The following is a 15,399-nucleotide window of genomic DNA, read 5'->3' on the forward strand; positions in this document are numbered from 1 at the left end:
AATCTCAAAAATCAAATATAAAACAAAATTGTTGTTTTAAGCTTATTGTTACTAAGATTTTTGTTGTTTTAAGCAATTTTTGATGAAGTTTATTCATTGCCATAAGGGGATGTTATTGTTACATTAAATCCATTCCTTTTAATTTATCTAATTGGGAAAGGAATAGCTTTGATTATGATTTTGAAAATTGAATGAAAGGCATTGGAATGCATCTGCAGAGAATATTGGTTGGAGATTTCTAAGAACTGCTCCTTGTACTAAAGCTGTCTGTTTCTTAAAAGTTGAAAATTTAGGAAATAAAATTAAAAATTTTTAAATTACACATTGCAATTGCTGAGAGCAAAATATGCACTGGGAGAAATATGTATATATAGTTAACAGTATGTGAAGTGTGAGATAGATAGTGTGTTAGTAGCTATATTAAGAGATAAAAAATGGAGTTAAACAAGTTATTAACACAGTCGAATGAATCAGTAACAATGGAAATAAGATATTTGTGCTATTTTTGAAAAAGTCTTTTATTCTGTGAAACTTTTGAAAATCCGAACAGTTACTTGAATATTACCACGACTGGTAATTCTCTAATACTTTTGTATTATCCATCATAGGCTGCACCACTTTTGTTCTGAGGTATATAGTGAAAAACCTCAGAGAAACTACATCCAGATATCTTATTGTTTTATATCATAATTACTGTCTGCAAGAAAAATTAGCGGTATCATGTAATATGGTGATTCACCAATATTAGTTATTTATTTTTTTGTTGACACCTTAACATTGATTGTCGTAGTCATTTTCTTTCTTCTGCAGTTTTATCACATGTTTGAATTTATAAATAGCATTTTAATGATGCTATCTAAGGAATACTAAAAGCAGTAGATCTCGTACTACAGGATTACGAAATTAGTATATGTTAAAGTGTGTAATTTAGTATGAAAATACATAAAAATTATATTAAAATATTTCTGAATTAGGTCATTTTAGTTCTGGACGTGTAATAAAAACATTTAAACTGGAAGTGATTCTGACTTTTTTTAATAATTCTGACTTTTTTGCACTTTGATATTTGACAGTGTTGGAAAAAAATATTTTTTGGGGGAGGGGCGGGAGAGGGCGTAGACTACTGATTAATATCTGATTTGGATAAATTATATTTTTATAATTATAATACTAGGTTTTGTGAAGTTTTTTTTTTATTGTTTGTTTATGGAAATGTGATAATTTACAATAATGGGTAGTTCCAAAATAGTGAAGCATTTATGCCTTTAGAACTGAGATTGTAAAAGGGATTTCTATGATATTTGTAAAAAGAGGCCATATTCAATAAATATACTGGTCATTTCTTTCCCCTTATCTTTATAACTGAGATGAGGTATTATTCTTGATTTTTCCTGAAGCTGAATCTCATTATCTCTATCCAAAAGCTTTGTTTCAAGGATAAGTTTTCCATTTTGTCTTCTTTTCTCTCTTGTTGTTGAAATATACTTTAAAAATGAGTTTATATGCACACAGAGTTAGGAAAGAATATCTCAAATGTGATGTGGATATGCAAGATAAGAAACTCATTCTTTTTCTCACAGAATTGAATAAGCACAAGAGCTCTGACCGCAAAAATTAATAAGTATATTGACACAGATTAGGATATTCAACAACATTTTTCCATATTTGAAAATGTGTGGTTAAATTTTTTTACGTATTTATTTTTCATCAGTTCTGAACTTTTCTTTAAATCCTCTTTTCCTTTTCCACATTTAATTGTCATCAATTTTGAATTTCTATTATCTTCCAATTTGATGTTTATTTGTAAGTGTGCAGGGAATTAAGGACATTTTCCATAATCTTTTAAAAAAGCATTTTCAGAAGGAAATTATGTTGTTTTTTTCATGTAGAGCATTAGCTTAATCTTTTAAACCCATGCTATTTTCATAGCCTATTGAAAAATTACTGATGTCAGTTCAAGAAGTTGAAATAAAAATTCCCATTATAAGTTCTTCAAAATATATATTTTTTTAAACCATGTATTGTTATATACAAATTTATTATATTATTATTAACATACAAATTAAACATAAAACATAATGCTGCATTAAAAGCAGAGTTATTAAGATTTATTGTAAATTAATTTGAATTCCATTGTGCCATGGACATTTCTACCATTCATGTAGTGGTCAGGACATCAGCTAGCTACTTATATTCCTGGCAAAGCAACAGTTGGTTTCTTCATTTAAAAAAATATGTATACCATTGAATATGCAATTGAACTGTATTTTCTATTTCTGCATCAAATGTCTGACAACTTGAAAAGAATATTTTACTATAATCAAATTTGATTTAAAGGAACTTAATAATTTTTTTCATTGATAACATCAATAAATAATGTATACTGAATGCATGTAACAATGGTTCATTTTTGTAATTAGACACTTGACTAAAAAAGTGATTTTGCATATATTATTCAAAGTAATTAAGAATGTCTAAAATTATGTTTGTTCTAGACAAGAGTGTAATCAAATCTGAAATTGAAAGCATCAAAGAAGAGCATTTATCTTCCACATCGAATCTAAATTCTGATTCCTCAGGTAGGTTTTAATTTGGGGTACTGTTTATTTGGTAGACAAAATATGATGCTTAGCCCATGAGTCTGCTGTGTAACAAATACTAAGGATTCTTCCATCTTTCTAATGAGAAATTTGTGTTTTCTTTTTGCCCGCTATTGGAGTTCAAAATTAGTAAAACTTTTTTATTAAATAACTTGTGGAAATTTATTTTTAAATGCAGTTGTAATAATATATAAAAATACAATATAATTTATTTTACATAAAATCCATTAGTTCTGCATATATTGCCTAATAATTTCTGGAATTTTGTCTAATTTCCTCATTGTAAAAGATATGTGTTTTATTCTTAGCAAATCTGACTTCTGAAATGTTCATTTGTTTCTGTGAAAATATGAGAAATGTTAATTCAGTAAAATAACCCATGCATTCACTCATATGCTTGTTTCTTTCATCTAAAATAATTTCAACTATGTGTTTTTATTTATTTATTTTATTAAAATCATAAATATTTTTGTATACTTTGCCTTTAATTTTGCTCCTTATAAACATTGAAGCTTCTGATCGCAACCACCTTCGTAAGACCCTTAAGTAAACCTCTGAAAGCAATCTGAGAACATAAAATACAATGCATTGCACATTAGCTCTCTAAGAAGACTAGCTTTATGAAACCCCAAGGTTATATGGAATTGCAGATATTCCTGTTAATGAGTCTTTTCTGTGTGTTGAAGTAATAATCATACTTCTTGTGTTATGATGATAAGTAAGGTAGTGCTGTAGGTTTAAAATATTTTAAATGTGTTATAACATTTACAGTGCCACTAAAATAGCTCCTTTTACACATTGATCATGTAACATTTTTCATATTCTACACTTAACACGTAATGCAATCTAAGCATGATGTTTTCATTTATATATTAATATATATGTATTTAATACAAAACTTATATTTGGGAAATACACTTTCAGTAAAATTTTTATTAATGTGTTGGTAAAATTCACAAATTTTCATGCAGTTTAATGGATTGTTTCCTGCAGTTAAGTAAACAGTGTAGGATGCTGGAAAACAAACTATGGGATCTTGGTAAATTGCTTAAATTAATTAAAAAAAACCTTAATTACCTCAGATGACTTGACAATATATTACGGTTTTTTGAGTTTAGATTTGAATTCAGTGAGTGTTGTCTGTCACTCAGACTGAAGACTAGGTTTGAAACTCAGCAAATGTGAGTCATTTCTTTTTCGTATTTTTAGAATTCATATTGAATTTTCTGATCATTTATTATTTGTTCAATAGTTTGTTTCATTGCAATTTAAAAGTTAGGGTGATTGCTTCTCTTGCCCTACTCTATATTAAAATTTTATTATAAATAAAAATTTTTTTGAATATCATGAATAATTGTACCAATTTATCGTGGTTTTTCTCTTAAAAATTTAAAAAAAAAAATTAAACATTTTGGCTGAATCTTTGTATCTTTCATTCAAATTCAGAAGCTTTCCAATTGCTGAGAATCAAACGAATTTTAATGAAAATGTGCACTGAAAATATTAGTCATAACTGTACAAAATTCAAAGTATTTTAATTCTTCATCTTCAGAAACAAATTTTTCTTTTGTTTTGTTAAGTATTAAAATGAACTGAAAATCTGATCAGATTATATTATGATTTATGAATAATTCAATTTTCATTAACAAGTCAGTTGTCAAGAAAGTTTAAGTTGTCAAGAAAACATTCTCCATTGCTGCTAATATATGTACTGAAAAGCATTCTAAATTACTGAGGATGTAATCACATTTTCAGAATGGTTTTGAAAAAAATTTTAAAATGCAAATGCTTTTCAATAAAAACTTCTGGCAACAGCTTATTATTTGAAATGAGAAATAGTGTCTGCTACTTTTAAATTTATTTTTCTTTCAAAATATTGCATATAAATAAATTTTTGAGTTAGACTTTGCATTTTAAGCTTAACTTCATTCAAACATAGTCTCAAATAACCATGTCTTTCCGAAGCTAGGCACCATATTAGTAAATAAAGTTAACATTTCATTTACTGAATAAAACAGGTAGCGTAAAAACTTTTTAGTTGGTCTTGTACATTTTGGACTTGAAATTCCACTGTACATGCTAATGAGTTAATGCATCATTATGTTTCCTGTTTTAAAGGGAAGACTGCTGTTTGTATTTGTATTTGAAATTGTAATTGTTACCAAATGAGCTATTTATCTACCAATTAACATTTCTTAATTTTAATTCTTGAATGTGTGTCCTCTGGATGTATTAAAATAATTTTCGTTCCTTCTTCACATAGCCTTTAAGATTAATAAACTTGTAAATTGTAGAGGCAATATGTCACGAATGAGCAGGTTAAACAGTTTACCCCCTCTGACTGGAAATCAACTGAAACAAATGTCAGCTTTTGTTAACATTAGGAGATAATGTCTTCTTTCCTAGTTAACCTTCCTACTTTTGCTTTTAGGATTCAAATGGATTTAAACATTATACATTTTTGAAATTCATAAACATCATTAGAGATTTGAATTCCAAGTTTTGAACATTATTAATTATTAAAAGTTTTTAGAGGTAACCTAGAGATACCAACTATTACAGATTTCTATTCTCTACTCTGGAATTACAGATGTGAAAAAAAAATTGTTACAAAAAATACCAATTTTAAATAACATGATTGCTATATGCAAGTGGTCGAAATGAAAGATGAAAACTGAGAATTGTACTGATGTTATAAGGTATTTCTCCCACTTCCCTATTGTGCCTTCGTGGTGTAACGGTAGCATGCTGGGCCGGTATTCCAGAGGTCTGTAGTTCAATTCCCAGTGATGGCGTTTGCTAATTTTTCATCTTTTCTGCCTTTGCCCGAACTAAAAGTGTTGTGGATGATGATTCTCCACACCCAGGATTTGGCGACTAAATCCCCTAAAACCCTAGTCGCCCTTTAAAAAGGGGAGTATATAAGGTATTTCTCCTACTTTCCTAGCGTCCTTCGTGGTGTAGTGGTTCTGCACTCTGGGCCGGTATTCCAGTGGTCCGTGGTTCGATTCCCGGCAAAGGCGGTTGCATATTTTTCATCTTTTCTGCCTCCAATTAACTTAATGACTCTACAATGTCATGATCAATAAGTCATACTGATACCAACAGCTGTGCTAAAATCACAATCTATATGCCAGATTGATTGAAATTGCTGTGTTAATGTTATGTGTATTTGTTATGTCATGTATATCAGGCTTTGGTTCATTGCTTGTTGATGCCTTAAATATGTGTATGAGATTCTCACATGTATTTTTATTAAAAATGTTGTGATAAATATACTTACTTGTCATGTTGCTCTCAAAGAAGCAGAAGTTCTTTAAAAAGATAGAAAAATTAAAGTGAAGTGGCTGCGTTTACTTGCTTAAAAATTTTTAGAAAATTATGTGTTGTGTTCTATGTGCAATTTTTTTTTTTTTTTTATTCGCTTAAGCAGTCATGATGGTTGCTAGTGGCATATGAAATCTAATAAGCACCAGGGCTTCATGAAACAAAAATCTACTTAAAAAATGTATAGCACAAAATCTTAAATTTGGATGTCCAGTATCCAGAATGATATAATATCTGGACAACTAACCTCCTAAAAGTTTTCTTATACAAAGTCTAAGAAGGGAGAATAAAAAATGTGTGCTGTAAAAACAATTTTCCTTCCAATTAACTGACATTTTTTTTATGTCACTTTAAAATACCTGCTCAGCAGGGAATCCTACCATGGCCAATGACAATACATAGATTGACATAAACTATGGCCAAACTTCTAGCTTTTGAGTAAGTTTTTTTCTATCTGACGCAGACAACAACTGAATTCCCAGATATACTTATTTGGAATGGGATGATGATTATAATTTAACAATTATTATTATTATTATTGTTATTATTGACATAGTAGGGGGGGGAACAAAGAGAGAATCTGAGAAAATTAAGCCAAATTGCCAAATTGCAATCTTCCTTTAAAGCAGCTTATTATTTCTGAAGCAGCTTATTATTTTGTTTCATCTATTATCAATCTTATTAAAATTACAGTTTTAGCCAATGATAACATCTCTGTTTTACTCTTTTCCTAAAAATATACATCTGTTAATCAGCATATAAATATTGGAATTTTTACATATATTGAGGTACAGATATAAAGTAGCTTCTTAAAAGCCATTGCTGTAGTAAGACCATCTAAGAATTCTAGAACTATTTCACTGCATAATCTGATGCATGATGCATTGTAATATCATGAGAAAACATGTCTTCAGTCATGTCAAATATGTTTTACAAATGCGTGGCATAATTTATAGCCAGTTTTCACCAAATTTCATGAAAGCTGCAAATCTGATGGTTTTTGGATATCATAATTCAGTTAATTTGAACATCAGATGAAATAATTAAGACACAATAACATGCCGCACAAATACTAATTCAGAAGTCAAACATTTGAATCAGAAGTCAAACGTTTGAATTAGTATCAGATGAAATGCTAAAAACATTTTCATCTCCAGAGCGTGAGACTGCGTATCAGAAATTCTAAAGATGTGCTCTTTTAAATATTTTGCAATATTGCTGTTGGATTGAATTATATGGTTCAAGTGTAAAGAACATGATATTTAATAAATAAAGGTAATGCAAAAAACATTAAAAAAACACCTCTTTGGGCATAATATAAAATTTGAGAGCTTTCACTTTTTTTTTTTTTTTTTTTTCAAATTCACTATACCTCTTTTGGTACTGTTGTCAAGATTTAGTAAAAATTTAGATTTTTAATAGAAATTTCATAATTTAATAATGAGTTTTTTTTAAAGTATGCTTGCATTTATTCAGTGTTAATAAATCATAGAATGACATCCATGTGTATTTTTCTGTCATTATTAATTCTGTCAGTTGGTGAAATAAAATAAAATTAAAATTTAATACTCTCTGTTTTAGGACTTCCTCAAATGGATAGCAAAGATGTTGAAGATGTTTTTCAAGGAGTTATTCAGGACCGCAGGATGTCAAATGTGGTTCAGTTTCGTAAGCAGCTCAAATTGCTTATTGTTATATTCAAATCCTTATTTCTTATGAGAGTTTCTTATGAGTACAGAGTTTTATAATTTAGAGTACAGAGTTTTATAATAAAACTCTGTACTCTAAATATCTATGCTCACTAAAACATGGAGCGAGATATTTGTGGGGTAAAAAAGCATAGAAAACTGAGTCATCTTCTTTCTGTAAGCCAAACATATATTTAGTATAATACAAGTGGGGGAGTTTTAGTTTTTCATTTACCATAAATTATTGACTTAGTCTTTCTGTTATTCTTCTGGTATTGTTATGCTATTCATAAAATTTATGAACTGGGTACCAGGGTGTGTATCATCTATGTGTAGCATGATAAATTCCAAGCTATTGGAGTTACTGCCATTTAACATTATATACGATCTATAATTTAGCTTTCAAATTAAAATTTACTTAATAGTTGAGTATATACCTATTTTGTGATGACAGACATTTATTTGTTTTTTACAATTCCTGTATAGGGCAATTTATGATAAATCTGATTTCTGATTATGTTTTGTCATGCACCTTTGATGATTTTTTTTTTTTTTTTTTTTTTTTTAAATTTGCACCATTGATGTTTCAAATGTATTTAAAAGAAGTGATAAACCTTATGAACTTAAAATTTTTATTATTGGATGAATTGAATTGGATTTAATCTCATTGTCCATAGCACATAAACCACAATAGAATAATACACCACACTTATTATAAAAATAATGCACTCTTTAAAATCCTTTTGATTTATTTACCATAGCGACACTCTGGTGCTAGGTTCACTTAACAGCATTACATCTGAATCCAGAATGCACAGAATTATATCATCTGAAGAATTATCTAATCATTGCCACATCTTCTATTCAAATACTGTAATAAATCTAAAACAATTTATAAAAGAAATTAAACAAATAAAAAAGAAACAGTTTTTCGCAGACGGTTCAGTGCCACTTAGCTAATGGACATGTGCTAATCGTAAACATTCTCTTTTTGTCGGAGACAGACTGGCGCCAGTATTTCTCAGCTAATACAAAACATTGGATTACATGAAAAATTCATCATATTCATCTTCTGTTATATATTCTGATACATCATCAAATGAATGAAAATAGGGTGCTGGTAGGAATCTTCTGTTAAAATTGAATTTTGTGTTTGTATGGGTTTTGGATATCTGTGGTGTTCTATGTTGTGAATTTGTGTTTATGGATTTTTTTTGTTTGTTTGTTAGTCTTTAATATTGTGTTAGATGTGCTTATTTAGTTTTGATTTAGTATTTTTGTTTGTTGTTTGGGGGTGGCTGGGTTACTGGCTGCCTTCATTTGTGGAGATACGGGGCCCCTTCTTTTGAGCTATGGGGACACTTGTGTCCAGGTGGGCTGAAGGGAGCCTCCAATTCTTACAATTCTTCTTACATCATCAAATTTTATTTTGTCTTCATCATCAGTGTTACTCTGATCTGTAAATAAATAATCATCTTCCTTTCCATCCAGATTGTTAGATATACTACATTTTTAAAATGATTTTTGAATTATGTCGGGTTTAATTTTATTCCACATTTTTATTTTCCATTCACACACATTTTTAGACTGACATGATGCATTTAACCTCTTTTTGTAAATCTTTTTTTCACTTTCTAAGATCCGCGTATTCCACTGTAATTTAAAATTTTCTTCACATGGTTTATTAATGCATACATCTAAAGGATGAACTAATGCCATTTACCCACCTGATGTCCAAACTAAAATACTTTCTGGATTCCTTAAGGCAACAGGATTGTCGAACATTTCTTATCCGTAGTTTCACACATTTTCATCCATCCATCATTTCTAATGAACATGAATGAAAACATCATTTGGTAAATTACCTTTCTTCATTGTCTGTCTCTTAAACATAACCTTGGATTTTAATTTTATACTGTCCACTCTGCAGCATAGCTCTATGGGACATAAAATTTTTCGTTACTTGTTGTTTTATATGAACTGTTTTTGCGCCTTTCACATCAGTTTTTTTTTTTTTTTAAATTTTTTTATTTTCTATCATATCAAACATTACTGGAGTTTCATCCATGTTTCAGTATATGAGAAAAAATAATTTTTTTTTTTTTTTGCATTTGTAGGTCAGTAGCATACTTCTGGAAATGTACAAATTTGTTGTCCAAAATCTTTCAGAAGCCTTTGTGAAACTTTTGTTTTTTTCTCAAAGAACTAAATTATTCCATGGTATTAATGAACTACACCTACTCAAAGTTACTTTAAAGCTTTCACTTTCATTTGCATCCCCCCTTTAATGCTAATAAACAATCCACGAAATTCCTTGTGGCAAGGAGTGCTAGAATATTCCTGCCGCTGGCAACAGCCTTGAACACCATTCATGTAACAGAGTGATTTAGCTCAGTCTTGTGACAATTAATTCATTCCATTAATTTTCTAGGACTTATTTGCAATACTTTCTTCTAGAATATGTTATTTTGTTACTTCTTTACGCAAAGCACATTTATTCTTTGGCATATCAATCATTATGATTTCATTTTCTTCCACTCATGTATGAGCTTCCACCAGCACCAAACATCTTTGCTGCAGAATGATTTCTATTTTCTTTCACAAATTGAATGACATGGAATTTGAAACCAGCACTATGTTTGTTTCGTGTTGTAGGAGAACATTTGTTTAAAAGCCTGGCAAAGATCTTCGAGTGAATGACTTCGAAAGATAAGAGCATTGCACATATATCTTTCAGGTTTCCTCCTAAAGAAAAGGGTCCATGTTATATGTAAAATATACCTAAAAATTAAAAGTATAGTTTGAAATTATAGGTGCACATTATATATCAAAATATATGGATACCATTCAAAGCATTTGTTAATAATTAAATAATGGAAAAGGGAATCTCAAAACCAATAAGGGGTTTTACTAGATAAACAAAATTACAAAGCTGTGTTTTGCAGTGTGTATTCATATTTCATGCCAGACGAATAAGGGTGGTACTCATAGTGCGACTATGAACATGTAAATTACATTTGATTTAAATATGTGCTGTAAACTTTTATCTTTCAGATTGGGCATTGTGAGTGAGATTTGAGTTGAGAATATTTTTAAGGAGATGATGAAGGAGGTATGAACAGCTTACTGAGTTTGAACGAGGCCATGTTATTAGGGCTATGAATAGGTGAAGTTTCTTTTCAGAGTATTGCAGATAGACTTGGTAGGCATATTGTGCATGTGTGTTGACAGTATTGGTCATGGGAGGATGCTATTTCAAGAAGTCCACGGTCCAGGCATACACATATCACTACTCAAAGGGAAGTCTGCCATATTTTCTGTTTGTCTGTGGTGCTTCATACAGCATTTGCAGCAGACATTCAAACTTTTTTTGGCACCAGAGTGACACAGTGAACTATAACAAATAAATTAGTTGAAAGACAGCTCTGAGCCAGACGCCCTGTAGTAGCCATACCACTAACTCCAAGTTGTAATCATCTGCTGCTTCTGTGTCAAGCTGGAGCTTCCTGGAGGGCAAGAGTGGAGATCTGTTATGTTCTGAGATGAGAGCTGTTTCTGTCTTAGTGTCAGTGATCATTATATGTTAGTTAAAAGGAGGCCAGATGAGTGCTTGGAAGTAAGCTGTTTGTGGCATAGGCACATTGAACCTACACTAGGAGTTGCAGTCTGCGAGGCAATCTTCTGTGACTACAGAAACACTCTTATCATTATCTCACACACCATGAGAGCAAATTTGTACATCAGACTTTGTGACTAAAAATTGGTGATTGCACTGGTTGTACTGCCATTTGTGAGCAATATTACAGGGGGAACTTTTGAACTAGATAACACTCTTTCTCATAACAGTAATATCACTTAACATGCACTCCAGAGTATTGACATGTTGTCTTGGCCTCTGAAATCACCCAGTCTTTCTCTCTTCAACCACATATGGGTTGGAATTGGAAGACAAATCCAGCATTGTCTGCAACCAGCACAGATTATTGCTGATTTCATTCACTAAGTGTAACAGGCGTGGAAAGCCATTCCATAAAGTGATGAGCTACTTATATGGCACAATGCATGTGTGTTTGCATTTGCATTCAACATTGTGACAACTACAGTGGTTATTAATATTTTACCATTTGACATTTGGGAAGTAGCTGTTTCTATACATACTTTAACCTGCGACTGTGAAACATTAATCAAATAAATATGTTAGCTAAGCAAATGCTTTGCCTACATTTCATTCCGCTGAATTGATTTCTTCTTGGTGTTGGAATTTCATTTACCATCAGTGTATATTCGTTAATTGCATATTAATTACGTAATGCAATTTTCATAAAATTATCAACTGGATGTAATACAAATTAAGCACATTTTAAATTATATCCATTTGATATATTAATAATTAATGAAATTGACAAATGAAAGTAAAGGTATAATAATTAAGAAGTATATATATATTTCTTTTAAATCACTCAATTAGGTAAACATTGCTTTCATTTAGAGTAAAATTTTTATGGAATATTGAATATAAATACTTTTTCAGGTTCAACAACGGTTTCAAAAAATCCAGCTGCCTTTGTAATGCAGCAGGCTTCAACACCTCAAGGAATGAGTCAGTCAGGCTTACACCCTAGTATTATGTAAGTATTTTCTAAGCATTTTCCCAAATTTTATGTTTTTATTTTTCTTTGTATTTTAGAAAGATAAAGCTAGATGCTTATGAGGTCTACTTTTACTAATCCTCTTCGGTGATTATTTAAAAATAATTTTATCTCTTATAATTATGTTGTGAAACAAATATATTTGTGTTTGGCAATAGGCTATGTATGAAATTGCATCTTAAACTTTTAATTTTTGGAAGCAGATAGGGACATATGTGTGTAAGATGTTTAGTTCTGTTTTGAAGCAAATAATGTCTTAACTAGTTTTAAATGTGTAAGATTTTCCTCTTCTTCACTTATTTTATTTACAAAGCTCATACACAGAAATATATAAAATTGATGTGCATTTGCAAGAATTTCTGTTTGTAGTGTTAAAAAAAGAACCTCTTACGTTATCTGTAGTTTGCATCTGGCAAAATACTAAATTAACAAAAGATGTCTTTCAAGCTTCGAACTCTCAGAGTCATAAGAAATATATGTGAATCAGTGTATTTAAAAATACATAATACAATAGAGTGCAAAGTGTGGGAGGGCAGAGTCCTGCAAACTCAATCTAAAGCACTTTGAAAGGCTGTCAAATTACCTAAAATCTCATTTTACATAAGAATGGATTGCTTATTCACAATTCGTAATAATATTTCATCCAATACCTAAATCTATGGCAATTTTATTAATGCTTTTCTCTTTCTGCAGTTTCTTAAGGCATCCAATCTCATGTCCATTGTTATGTTAATTCATTTTCTTTTCTTCTTGTTTGACATTTTCACTTGCACAGATAGCACACTGCGACACTTGTAAGCCTGGCTAGAAAGTGAGAAACTCTACCCATAATGAACTGAAAGTTTAGCTTACAGCAGGATACAGCCATTAACTTGCTAGCAGCTAACAGCAGAAAGGAGGAATGTGAGTGGTAATCAGCTGCGGTTATATGACTCTATTCAGCCATTTTGTTATTAAGAAGTGGAATGGGGTAGATCAAAATTTTTACAAAGAAACAAAACCTGCCACCAGATTTATTATACAAGTTCCAAGAAATACAGTCACAAAGGGAAAGAAATAAAAATTGCAAAATTAGAATTTCATGACAAATCTTGGAACATAAATGTCATCAAGTTATATGTAATGCCAAATAACTTGTAGAGTTATATTGTAATAATAATAATGATAATAATAATAATAATAATAATAATAATAATAATAATAATAATAACAATAATAATGAAATATTTAATGCTATTTCTGCTTCTAAAATGCTGTAGGCAGAAAACAAAAAAGTTGAGCAGTGTAACTCTTACTTTTCAATATTTTATTTCTAAAAGTTGTTTCATAAGCCTCCAGATGATGGATTGTAAGAGTGAATATATTAAACAAAGAGGCTGTAAGAATGAAAATATAATGCAAATATATGCATGTTGAATCTTAGTGTGTGTGTATTTATCAGCCTCATTCACTTTCCATGTTATATACTGCTCACAAAAATTAAAATATATCTATAAAAAGGTGCATTATGTTAATTATATTTGGTTGTAATGAAAGATTTTTGGCAAAAAATGTTCTTAATAAAATTAGGGGGGAAAAATGAAAGCATTACCTTTAGTGCAGGCAGTAATCACCACTTAAATCTATGATTATCTGCCAGCATTTTGGTAGTTTTTCAAAGCCTTGAGTCCAGAAACTTGGTGGCCACAAGTCCAAAAACAGATCAACTAATTTCGGATGTCCTGTGAAGAATGAAAGATAGCATCACAAGATGTAGCTGGAGGTGTGATAAAAGGTAGAAGTCCGAAGGAACGATGTCAGGGCTATATGATGGGTGCAGCAAAAGATCCCATTTCAGTTTGTATAAAATCCAGCTGGTAAATGCAGACACCTGTGTCTTATATTATCTTGATGGAACATTACCTTTTTGCACCGGAACTCGCTTTGATGTTTCTTAATAGCAGCGTCAACACGAACTAGCATCTAGCTGTACACCTTACTGTCGAGGGTTTTACCTTTTTCCAGATATTCTTTGTCAATTATACAACAGCAATTCCAACAGATACAAAGCATGATCTTTTTGTTAGTCAAGTTGTGTTTTGTGATGCTGCCGATGGGTCCACCGGGTGCAGACCAACCCTTGTTTTAGCCTGTGTTTTTGAAATAAATTCACTTTTCATCACAAGTGACAATCCTATCCAGAATTTTGTCCTTGCATTGATATTCGAGCAGGTTAGGGCAGACTTAAATACATCTGTCCTTATCTGCTTGAGTCAGCTTATGCGGTACCCAACGATTGAATTTATATGCCAAGTTTATGTGATGCATAGTGCAACTAATGGACATGGCACTAATGTTTATTTCCTTAGCAAGCACTCAAGTGGTTACATACTGATCTTCTTCCACAAGTTCTCATGGAGCGGCCTCTTCAACATCAGTAGGCCAGCCAGAGCCCTCTCTTTCTTGAATGTCATAGTCCATGTTTTTGAACTTTCGGTACGAAACCTTCACAGTGTCATCTGATACAACATTAGTACCTGAAGCTGTACACATAATTTGGTGATATTCTGTAGCTAACTTTTTGCAACAGAACTGGAAATAAATGTTGTTTCTAATCTGGTAACGTGATAATTCCATTTCAGACATCTTGTACTTAAGGATATTTTTTTATAAATACCACAACACAGTCTTCTAAAGCAAATCTCTTTCTTTCAAATGCAAAATTTTTTTTGACTATTTATGATTAAACATGGCAACACAAATTTTTTGTGCAGACTGTATTTGTGGTGGTGGGAAACTTTCATTAAAATCCAATATTAAATCAAGTTCTACGAAAGATGGTTTTTAAGTTCAAGCTTAGTGTAATATTGTATTCCATTTGTGTTCATTTCTGCTACTCAGAAGTGTATTTTCCAGCATTTATGAAAAAGAATGAAAGGGGATGCTTTAAATTCCCTTGCACCGTACTTTGTACTCTCTGTCTTTGAGTGTAAATGGAAAGGAATGCAAGGGGATGCTTCAATTTCAAAGCCTTAATAAACAGTTGGATAAAATTTTCATTTGCAGAAAGTAAAACATGTCATTGAGGAGGTGTATGTGTGGTTGTAAAAAGTGGTGTTGATTGGAAGAGTGGAAGCTGAATGGACACTGACTCAG

At 30.9% G+C, this 15,399-nt stretch overlaps 1 protein-coding gene across 4 annotated transcripts in view; it reads left to right on the forward strand.

Moving 5' to 3' along the window:
* LOC118192375 (histone-lysine N-methyltransferase 2C-like) overlaps window positions 1-15,399 on the forward strand; it is a 284,640-nt gene that overhangs the window by 106,315 nt on the left and 162,926 nt on the right. For all 4 annotated transcript variants that reach the window (XM_085813029.1, XM_085813032.1, XM_085813031.1 and 1 more), the window contains exons 30-32: window positions 2,496-2,579; window positions 7,509-7,595; window positions 12,147-12,243. In XM_085813029.1, coding sequence (XP_085669155.1) covers window positions 2,496-2,579; window positions 7,509-7,595; window positions 12,147-12,243 — 268 coding nt within the window. The remainder of the gene's footprint in view (window positions 1-2,495; window positions 2,580-7,508; window positions 7,596-12,146; window positions 12,244-15,399) is intronic.

Source organism: Stegodyphus dumicola, chromosome 3, assembly GCF_044657685.1.
Source record: "Stegodyphus dumicola isolate Sdum_Otavi_A_Nest chromosome 3, ASM4465768v1".
Taxonomy (NCBI): domain Eukaryota; kingdom Metazoa; phylum Arthropoda; class Arachnida; order Araneae; family Eresidae; genus Stegodyphus; species Stegodyphus dumicola.